The sequence below is a fragment of the Penicillium crustosum genome (assembly GCF_028827405.1).
Source record: "Penicillium crustosum strain IBT 35664 chromosome Unknown utg000004l_segment0_segment0, whole genome shotgun sequence".
NCBI lineage: Eukaryota > Fungi > Ascomycota > Eurotiomycetes > Eurotiales > Aspergillaceae > Penicillium > Penicillium crustosum.
The window spans coordinates 4,319,431-4,330,138 of NW_026623125.1; the positions used below are offsets into that span (position 1 = coordinate 4,319,431).

Here is a 10,708-nt window from a genome sequence, read left to right on the forward strand (position 1 = left end):
TGTCTCCATATTCCAGGATACTAGTCTAGTTGAATGGCCGCACCTCTCTCCCGTGGCCGGAAGACTCGATTGTCCCAGTCCATCTGACGGCGAAGGGCGACTTCCTCCACACCAGCATTCTGCGCAATCAAACAGCAGGCTTCCTGCCATGCGTCGTATGAGATAGTAGGCCGACGCTTCAGTCCGTCCCTTAGGAGGGCCGAAGATGAACGCCGAGCGGTCTCCTGTGGTGCACGGAAGCAGGCCAAGTTACCCGCCACACAACGCTGGCAGGTCGTTCCAGGACCAGGCTTGCAGAAAGGCCGCTCAAACACCAGGGATCTCTTGTCATCAAAGGCGACACACAGAATACAATGTAGACACATCTCCTCTGTACCGAACATTGTCGATCGTAGCGCCGGGTTGATCAACGCGAGTGAGAACCCAGTCCTCAGGCAGTCCAGGAGGGGAATTTCGGCAGCCTCCTGATATCTCGCAACCCATGAGATATCGCCTACAGCTGGCTGTGAGGCTGGGAGTTCCTCAATGTCTGAGCTGCGTGTGGATGAGACCGAGATAATGGATGTGCGGCTATTGGTCTGCCGGTGGTGGCTCCGAGCCGAGGACGGGACACCACTGGGGTGAGTGGTAGCGGGGGGAGGGAGCTCGGGAAGATACAGGGGTTGAAACGGGCTTATCCAACCTCTCTAGCGATTGGCCGAATCGTGGAGACGCCATTGTGATGCGATGCGAGTTGGTGATTCGATGGTCGACTGAGTGAGTCGGCTTTGAGCTTGGCTGTGAGGATTCGATGGTCGACTGAGTGAGTCGGCTTTGAGCTTGGATGTAAGGATTCGGGATGTAGATCCGTAGTGCCAATGTCGGTGTAGCGTATGGTGGAATGTAGACTTCGCCGTATGAGCTTACAGTCTGTGCGAGGTGACTGGTCGAAGAGAGTTGGGTTTAAGCGGAGTGTGAGATGGAGCTTTGAACTGGAGGTGTTGAGATATATATTAGTATGTGACACACTGAAGGACTTAGACGGTAGAGGAATGGTCACCTGGATGTACGATGAAGTTCAGATATTCACGTATCAATCACGTCGGCCCTCTTACTATACATGATGTAACAGAGGGGCCACACCAGGGCGAGTTAGATAGGTGAGGTGGACAGGTAGCGAGAGAGTACTGCGTCTGCTTATGAACAGGGGTAAAGGAAGTTTATAAAGTGGAAGCAGAGGAGGTCAGGCAGTCAATGTAGGAGCGATCATATCCTGCACACTCCATAGATGTCGCACCTATCCCAACATCGACAAGAACCCACAACCTATGCACTGTGCCAGTAAGTGAAGGTTAATCTCGACGAGGATCCACTTCCTACACTGTGCATCAGTACGATAAGGTCAGTTTCAACGAGCATTCATATCCTATATGCTAACCCAGTGTCTGCAGGCCAGCATCGACCAGCTTCCACGTCGAGACACTTTCCTCGTACCACAAATCCCTCACTCTCCCACCTCACTATGGCTTCAACAAGCACCAGTCCACAAGATGAGCGCCCAACAGCCGTCCTCGAATTTCCTACTCCTGACACCACTACAATGCCAAGTCTCCCATGTATCCCCTACCTCAACCAGCAGCTCGACTCGTGGAATATGGATACTGCGTTCTGTCCCGTGAGATATCGCTATTACGAGGCCAACGAGCGGGAATACCTCGCTATCCACGCAGTATATATTGACCAGATCACATCCCCGTCACGTCACGCTAACATCTTCATCTCCTAGGTCCCTCCTGGCTGCGCCTATATGTTGTGTGAGCTCCTGGGTCTAGTCCAGTACACAAACATGCTCTGGCAGAATACCGGACCCCCTACGAACCCGAACTCCTTCGCGCGGTCGCCCTCAGGATCCGGTCCCTCGTCCAAGACTTTGTCCACGTGGTCACCGCACACCGGCGTATATGGCGTGTGTCTCCCACCGATATCACACCTATGAGTAGAATACATCCACCCGTCAAATATCAACATACTAACCAAGCCGCTCGAGAATACTATGCGCCAGTACCGCACCCGCTTCTTCGAGGCCCGAGGTCGGATACCAGATGAGTACAGCCAGATCAGTGCGAGACCCCACACCGGATACCCCGGCATTCTTTACGCCCGCTCATTCGCCCACCCCGGGGTGCGACGGTCATTGAACATTGCACGATCCTTCCAGCGTAACCAGCTTGCCTTTATGAATCGCATATGCGATCTGATCGACGAATTTGACGAGAACTTTGGGGATGGGTCGGAAGATAAGGACGAGGACGAGCGTTCCAGCAGCCAGTGGAGGCGCCTAGCCCCGTTCCTGGAACGTGATCTTCGCCGAGGATAGACAGACCACCGGTAGACGGTCATGACAAGTGGATTGATCGATAGTGAAGATGCCGAATGCAATGACAGTTTTCATCACACAATGAAAAAGCCTTAGATAAACTGCAAGCTTGCAGCCGAGTGTGTATACAGCCCAGTATACCGTCATAGGTTGACGCAGGGTTCGAATACGACGGCAAGCGGTACGGGCCGACCCGTCAATACCACGTGGGCCATACTCTATGTGATAAACCCGAGTCAACATTATATATTATCATTGACAGTGCGCGCGTTCATTATTGACAGTTTTCTACTGCGCGCGATCCCCTATTGATGGCATACACGCTTATTATTGTCAATTTTGCACTGCGTGCGTATCCTCCATTGATAGCACGCGCGCTCATTATTGACAGAGTTTTCTATTGCGCGATCCCCGACTGATGGTACGCGCGCTCGCTCATTATTGACAGAGTTTTCCATTGCGCGCGCGGAATCCCTCACCTACATATTCTACTCCAATTCCCTCCTCTTACTTACCACCTGCCACACTCCTACCCACGTTCGAAAGCTCCACTCAAGGTAAGCCCCACCACTCCGATTGCTGTTGCAGATACTGATCCCGTTGCTACCAGAGTCTCACCTGCTCAAACCTTACTCCACCCGATCTACTCTCGTCTGGGCCCACCATCGTGTTTGCGATGGTGAGTGGCCCACCCTATCCTCGACGTTGCTAGACTGACTGTCTTCTAAGCCTCTCCCGGAGATGTCCGACTCCATGGCTGAAGCCGTCGCACTCCTCGCCGCCACCAAGGACGTCCTGCTGGGAGTCTTGGGCGTTGTCGTCGTCGCCAAGGACTTCCTCGACAAGGTGAAGGAGATTGTTACGGCCGCCAAGGAAGTGGTCACCGCCATCGGAGAGCTGGTTGTCGCCGTTCGAGACCTTTTCCAGGACGTTCAATGGGCGCAATGGAACGAGAACCTTCGATGCGATCTCCAATGCGTTGAACAATCAATTCCCTTTGATATTGTTGATTTCTACTGGAGATTAGGAACAGCAAGACAGATTCAATCGATACGAAATATACTCGAATCTATAATGGTCTCCCTCCATGAGATAAAAAGATAGTATTCTTCCCCGTAACTCCGCAGTAGATACCGCCCGGCAGAGTCTATGCACCAATGCCGTAAACAAAGAGGCAGATTATCGTATCCCACCAACATCCATGTCCCCTCCCATCCTACCTAGAGTCTAGAACCGACTCAACATCATCAAGGCAGTTGCGTAAGATAGACATCTGGTCGATCGTCACTGAAAGGATGACCGTGAGTATTGACAAATATATCCTCCATCCAACCTGCAGTATCATCATAAAACAATTCACTCGAAGCCACAGACTGCCTCCTCCGAACTCCGTCGTCAACCCATCCGCCAATACAAGTACTATCCGGTCGGATCGCTGGTTGAACAGGTACGGTTGCCTCAGCCAAGAGGAAATCGGTCGGGTCGAACTGGGAGGAAGCAAAATGCGAGCTTCCATACTGGCAGGAAGCGACCGGCGACTGGCTATCCGGAGATATACGCTGGGCCGACACGACAGGCGATGATGGTGGGATACAGTGCAGAGTCCTAGGCGATTGTCGACTGCAGGACAATTGACTAGGACTCTGTACTGCTATCGTGATCTCGCCTTCTTCGGTAGAAGCAGAAATACCCAACCCTGCAGAAGGCGCCATATGAGACGCGAGCACATCCAAGTCCCACACCGGCGGACTTGAACGCCAGCATGATTCACCGGCCTCTTCCATATCCCCTATAGTAACATCTCGGTATGTCTCATACCCAGTCTCACACGCAGTCTCCACATCGGTACCATCACATCCAGGTAATGTTTTTCCTGCGCCACAGCCCGGATCGTTGCCTCGCGCTGGATTGGGATCCGATGAAGATCCAATCACAATTAAATTGTTACCAAGATCCCTCTGCGGTTTTAGATCGGGGCCGCCACCGTCGATTCTATCGGTCCACAAATCAAAACAATCCCAGTCAGCGGCCCCGCCAAGTACCACCCGATCGGTACTGAGAATCGCTCCGTCTGGCAGGTCTATATCAGCCACGAATCTGCTCGATTCAACCGGCTCCGGCGACCGATCACGTCTGGCGCTAGCGTTGAAGAACTTTAGGAGTAGTGGCTGACTGGACGGCACACGGGTATTCGGGTCTGGGATCCCCCGCGCCCTCCGCTCTGTACGCGCCTTGGCTTCTGCGTCGGCTTTTTCCTTTTTATTCGCGATTCGTCTCGCGTCTTTCTCCCGAATCTGCTTCGCCCGAGCCTCGCGCTGATCCTCGCGGTCCATCCGGGCGATCTGCGCGGGTGTAAACCGGAACGGTTTGCTTCTCTGGTGTCGTCGCTTTATATCTTTGGACTTTTCCATGACAATCCGCCGCTCGGGAGGCATCCTGACATGGGTGAGCCGTACAGCGGCAGGGGGATTCGATTTACGGCCAACGGAGGTGGGTGTTGCCGCTATATTATACCCCGTTTCAGCCGGTAGCTTGACAGGTCCAAGATGATTTCCACAGACTGCTGGCGATCGCATTTCATTTTATGCCGCTCGATACGTCCCAAAACCAATTCTATCTGTATGAGACGTGTCTAGACTTTTTCTTTTGAGAACGGGGTGACAGATAGTATATAGGTGATAGGTCATCTTCACAGCCCTATCTGGTATGCTCCTACCATGAATCCAAAAAAGCAACTGGATATGCAGCCGATATGGTGGAGGAAATTAATATATATATCCCCATGCATCCCTATTCACCGACATATCTTCGCTCACCCTCAAATCCCCGACTATGGCCGAGAATCCATTTATACCACCTCAACACCACCCGGTGGTCGTCTGTTCGCAATGTAAAATCGGAGTTCGGCCCAAAGAGACCAATGGTCACCTCAACCACCAGCATAAGAAGCTCAGCCCTGCCGTCCGCCAGCAGATCGCCAGTCGGGTCCAACAGTGGGACCGAGCGGCCGAGTGCGACTCCTATATCCCGCCAGCCAGTCTCCCTATGCCCATTGCCGGGATCGCCGAGTACCCAGACGCTCTGATGTGCACCATCCAGGATATCGACTACCAGGCAGCCCAGAACGCCGGCTCGGTCGATATGTGCCGGTATATCGCACGAACTCCGCAGACAATGAGGAAGCACTGGCGCCTCCACCATCCGGCGCTCCTTGAGAACGGCGTCCCTAGCACCGCACAGCCCACCACGCAGGTGGTATGCCAGAAGGTATTCACCTCGGGAACTGGATCGCATTATGTGATGATCGAGGCCCAGCCAGCCAAGCGCAGCGTCCAAGACACCCACCCGACGACACTGGATCCGCTCTATACGCAGTTCGACCGCCTGGCCGCACTTGGCGATCCGGCCACCGATAACCGCGATATCGATCCCGCCCAGGCTGACGAGGCCAACCCATGGCTCCGCCGTACCCAGTGGGCGGAGTATCTCCAGGGATCGGACCCAGACGACCTGATCCAGTGCGTACGACGACCGGAGCGTGGGGACCAGCTCGAGGCGGAGCGGACGGCTGCGGCCATCTGGGATGCGATGGAAGCGGTCACCCACCGTAGCCAGAGAGTCACCGCACTCACTGGCCACACCATCCGCATCGCCGCCATCCGCGTGCAGCGGGATCAACTCCCCCACAAACCACTGCAGGCGTATATGGACGCGGATAACATCCAACGCCACTGTCTCCCGTGGCAGCAGATCCTCATGTTCTTCGCTCGGACCCAGACCCCACACCAATGGAAGAGCCCGTCCTATCGCCTCACCCCTCGCCAGCGTCTATCATGGGAGCACCTCTGGCGGCAGGCTGGACTCTCCCTCCATGGACCAGACCCTGACGGTCCTCCCGTGCTCAGCCGCTGCGAGACGCAGGAAGATTGTGGGGTTGACGACGTCGCCAGCGAGTGCTCCAACGACAGTGACGATTCGATGGACGGCGAGCAGTACGCCACGGATATCAGCCGTCCACTGACCGAGCTCGACCGTGCATGCTTGGATTTCTGCATCGAACTCCTCAACCAGCAGATCCACGTCCAGGACTACGAGTGCGCGCTGCTCTGTGCCCTTGCTGTCCAGGGCCACGGACCTGGTGGATGGCGTACCGCAGATAGCTTCCCCCCATTTTATCCAAGGTAATCAAGATTGCTCGGTTTATGGTGGTCCACACGGCCATGCTGCTCGACCCAAACGCCGCCAGCGTGATGCAACAGATGCAGGATCCGAGCAATATCTCCGACTGGCACAGTGCGAGTCCCCTGAACGACCCCAGTTTCGTGACGTCTGGCCGCCATGCCACGGTACTAGCACCAACCACCCGTACCTTTGCACAGTGGGTCGATCATATGGTCGACCTGTTCATGGTACGTGGCTCCCGCAGTCCTCTCCAATGGATGCTCGACCTTCGATCGTACGGCCTCAAGGTACACTTCAACAGTACGGTGCCGGGCCACGTCAGCTGGATGGCCGAGGATCGCCTACTATACAAAGACCTGAACTTCACGATGACGGAGTTCCGGTCGTTCGTCCATCGGCGGGTGAGCGACGCGCACGAGTGTCTGTTCGACCAACTCCTTTTTGCCCCGGCCGAGGGTACGGCGGCAATCCCTACCATCCCATGGAGTCAGCTGTACGACGACCCCGTGGAGAGCAAGGACGGATGGAATTTCCTGCAGGACAAACGGACCCCGTGGCCGGTTGACGGATCCAACTGGCTGTTACTCCGCACCCGCAACACACCGAGTATCCAGAGCCAGTTCATCGACGACCGGCAGCTGACGACAAAGCGAATTGACATCTACCTCGACAAAGTGATCCGCTTCCGGGAGAAACTCTGCGTGATCGTCCACCTCTGCGGCGGCCAGCCAGCACGTGGCCGGGAGCTCCTCAGTATCCGACACCGCAATACCCCTGGTGGAGGGATTCGCGATCTGTTCATCGAGGATGGGATGGTCACGTTTGTGACCAAGTACCACAAGGGATTCTACGCGTCGAACGACGTTAAGGTCATCCATCGGTACCTACCCCGGGAGGTCGGCGAGTTGGTCGTCTGGTATCTCTGGCTGGTTCTGCCGTTTGTGGAAAAGCTCCAGGAGTATCGAGCCGAGCGAGGCCAGCAGGATCACCTACGGTAAGCCCTGTCCAATCCATCACGACCGCATCCCTAACCTTGTACAGTGATCGCCGTGCGTTCTTATGGCCACCAGACTACACTGGCAAGAGCTGGAACCGTGACCGACTGCGGGATCAGCTCAAGATGGCCAGCTTCCACGATCTCCAGGGACAGTCCCTCACACCGAGCGCATGGCGTGACATCTGTACCGCGATCAGTCGCCGTTTCCTCCGTGCTGTGCATCAATCGGTCCAAGCCCAGGATAGTGGACAGGATGAACCGGATGATCCAGACGACGAGAGCGGCATGGGATTGCCCGAGTGGCTGGCACACGCCTCCGACATGCAGGCCGGACACTCGTCCAACGTGGCTGGCACGACCTACGGCCGCCTGATCAACGAGCAGCCTGGCACGACGGCGTATCGACGGCAGATCTTCCGTGTTGTCAGCGAGGACCTCCACCGATGGCTCCTGTTCCCATCTGCCACGGCCCACCGAGACGAAAAGAGGCCACTCGGCCCACACTCGCCGTGGCAGGTGGAGGCGCAGCAGAATCGGGAGTACTGGCAGCTCCAGTTCCGAGAGGCGTCGTTGGAAAACCAACTCCGTGATATGACCGGAGATGAGCAGGCGCGGTTCCGTGGTATGCAGGGTCCTGCTCTCGAGGCCATCCAGGAGGGACGGAGTCCTGTGATCGCCGTTATGCCCACTGGTGGTGGCAAGAGCCTTCTCTTTATGCTGCCGGCGTGGATCTGCTCCCGTGGGACCACGGTGGTTGTGGTTCCCCTGCTGGCACTCCGAGGGGATATCCACCGTCGCTGTCAGGAACTCCAGCTGTCCAGTGTGGAGTGGGAGAGCCGGCGACCAGTCGACAGTGCGTCGATTGTGCTGGTAACGCCGGAGTCAGCGCTGACGGAAGACTTTTTGCATTCCTTAACCGCACCAAGGCGCTCTACCGCCTCGACCGGATCGTGATTGACGAGTGCCATGTCATCCTGAACAATCAGAAGCACTTTCGACCCGACCTGGCGCGACTGGGGCGTCTGACCAAGTTCCAGGTCCCGATGGTGTACCTCACCGCGACGCTTCCCCCTGAAGTCGAAGACGAGCTGTTCATGCGGATTCGTACGCAGCGTAAAGACGTACATCTTTTCCGCGACCGGACATCGCGGCCGAACGTTGCGTATCGTATGTACCAGCCAGTGGTCGAGCGGCAGTATCAGTACGGGAACCGCCCGGCACAGGCGCCCGAGGTGATTGATTTCATCCAGCAAAAGGTCCGCGATAGTCTGCCAGGCAAGGTGCTGGTGTATGCAAACTCCGTATCTGCCGTCAACGCACTTGCAGAAGTGCTCGAGTGTGATGGATACCACAGCTCCCAGAATGCCAAGGCCGCTATACTCGAACGGTTCCGTACTGGTGAGACCTCGGTGATCACTGCCACCAGTGCACTTGGTATGGGGGTTGACATCCCCGATATCCGCTGCATCATCCACCTTGGCGCTCCCTACTCCCTCCTCGAGTACGCACAGGAGAGTGGCCGCGCCGGACGGGATGGGTTACCCAGTGAGGCCATCATCATCCAACCAGTTGGAGCCCCGCGTATCCAGCAGGGGGGCAGCGTGGCCGAGTTCGAGCGGGTTGGGCGGTTTGTGGACTGTGCTGCTGGGGACTGTCGACGGTATATCCTGGACCAGTACCTCGACGGCTGTGTGGATGGATACTCCCGCCAGCGATGTGGAGACGGAGCTGCTGGTCGTCTCGAGCGGCGGTGTGACCGATGCGAGCCAGACCCAGAGGATCCGGATAGCGTCGATAAGAAGAGAACGGTTCGGGATCTTCGTACCACCGCATACAGTCCGTCCACCCAGTCCATCGATACGGACTTTTGGACGTCTGAACCCAGTGGGTTATCTAGTGCGACCGAACGCAGTCCCTCCTACCACGGTTGTCGGTGGCTAGAGGACGATCCATTGGATGACGAGGCGCCGGATGATATCGACATTGACTGCTACGTGGACCTCTTTGAAGACTTTCCCCCTGATCCTGCCGTGGACGATGACCATGTGGCCCAGCTTGCACAGGAGCACGAAGAGGCCGAGCGGTTGCAGATTGAAGCCGACATTGCGGTTGGCGAACAGATGCTGCTGGACGAGCGGTTCCGTGCTAAGGCGATGAGTCCTCCTCGGATAGCCAGTCTTGCCGCTGCACGTTCGCCCACCACTCCAGCGATTCTACCGCCGCGGAACTCTCCCCGTGACGTGAGCCACCTCAGTCCCCACACACCATCTGGGAAACGCGCTCGACCGATCTCCCATGACTTTACTGTCACAGATCCCCGGCCGTTTTCTGCACTGCTCGCGATATATACAAGACAGGCCAGAGCTCGTCCAGTCTCCCGCCGGCAACCAAGCGACCGTATGTCCCACGAACGCCCGTCCTCGCGCACCCTCCAGGGCATTCCACGCCTCGGTCCACCCCACCGCGCATCGAGCGTACCCCGTCCAAGGTCCGGTACACGGATCACTCCGGATCCCCCTGCCAGCGAGACCCTGATCGCGGAGGTCATCCGGTGGGGTCAGCAGTGCTGGTTCTGTACGCAGGATGGGATGGAGCTAGAGCAGGTCTCCCACGATCTCTGGCGGTGCCCTAACCCAGGGAACCAAGCGGCCAAGGAGTGGTGGACGTCCCGACGTGGTCATGTCAAGCTCGTACCTGGCACAGCATGTTTCAAGTGCTATATGCCACGACGGACGTGTGACCCTGGACACTTCCCTGGTACAATCACGGAGTGTAAGTACCGAGGGATGGTGTTCTCGATGGTAGCGATGATGGCGCACCGGACCCAGCCGGCACGACTAACAGCTCGGACAGGCAGTCGTGTCGCCGCACGCAGTATCCGAGATCGATGGCTTGAGGGGATCGTGCAGCGGTTGACAGGCCATTCGTATGGCGAGACCATTGATCCCCACAACCGCGATACGATGTGTGATTATCTGGGGATGGTAGACTATACCACCGGCTTCAATATGCTGTGTAGGGATTTTATTTGGTTGCGAGTACAGTGGCAGAAGGCTGGGGAGAAGGAGGCACGGATCTAAGCAACTCTAGCAAATTAAGTACTATATGAGAGTCGATATAAGGAATAAGTAACCTTTCACGCGTTCTCGTGTGTTTATGGCCAGCCTTCCGTG

The 10,708-nt window shown here is 56.4% G+C and overlaps 6 protein-coding genes across 6 annotated transcripts; 4 read left to right on the top strand and 2 right to left on the bottom strand.

Moving 5' to 3' along the window:
* Positions 1-20: 20 nt before the first annotated feature.
* On the bottom strand, positions 21-1,101 carry N7487_010686 (uncharacterized protein; the record flags this gene model as incomplete). The annotated part of the gene is given in 3 exon segments (XM_056878416.1): positions 21-644; positions 658-922; positions 1,070-1,101. 3 exon segments carry the CDS (start codon positions 1,099-1,101, stop codon positions 21-23), a joined length of 921 nt encoding a protein of 306 aa, XP_056726996.1.
* A 400-nt stretch (positions 1,102-1,501) lies between these two features.
* Positions 1,502-2,356, top strand: N7487_010687 (uncharacterized protein; the record flags this gene model as incomplete). Its single annotated transcript, XM_056878417.1, has 3 exons — positions 1,502-1,708; positions 1,766-1,945; positions 2,042-2,356. The coding sequence occupies 3 exons, from the start codon at positions 1,502-1,504 to the stop codon at positions 2,354-2,356; spliced, it is 702 nt and encodes a 233-aa protein (XP_056726997.1).
* A 741-nt stretch (positions 2,357-3,097) lies between these two features.
* On the top strand, positions 3,098-3,460 carry N7487_010688 (uncharacterized protein; the record flags this gene model as incomplete). Its single annotated transcript, XM_056878418.1, has 1 exon — positions 3,098-3,460. The coding sequence occupies one exon, from the start codon at positions 3,098-3,100 to the stop codon at positions 3,458-3,460; it is 363 nt and encodes a 120-aa protein (XP_056726998.1).
* Positions 3,461-3,603: 143 nt separating this feature from the next.
* Positions 3,604-4,932, bottom strand: N7487_010689 (uncharacterized protein; the record flags this gene model as incomplete). Its single annotated transcript, XM_056878419.1, has 1 exon — positions 3,604-4,932. The coding sequence occupies one exon, from the start codon at positions 4,930-4,932 to the stop codon at positions 3,604-3,606; it is 1,329 nt and encodes a 442-aa protein (XP_056726999.1).
* A 256-nt stretch (positions 4,933-5,188) lies between these two features.
* Positions 5,189-6,541, top strand: N7487_010690 (uncharacterized protein; the record flags this gene model as incomplete). The annotated part of the gene is made up of 1 exon (XM_056878420.1): positions 5,189-6,541. One exon carries the CDS (start codon positions 5,189-5,191, stop codon positions 6,539-6,541), a length of 1,353 nt encoding a protein of 450 aa, XP_056727000.1.
* Positions 6,542-6,576: 35 nt separating this feature from the next.
* Positions 6,577-10,615, top strand: N7487_010691 (uncharacterized protein; the record flags this gene model as incomplete). The annotated part of the gene is made up of 3 exons (XM_056878421.1): positions 6,577-7,496; positions 7,580-8,405; positions 8,462-10,615. The coding sequence occupies 3 exons, from the start codon at positions 6,577-6,579 to the stop codon at positions 10,613-10,615; spliced, it is 3,900 nt and encodes a 1,299-aa protein (XP_056727001.1).
* Positions 10,616-10,708: the final 93 nt, after the last annotated feature.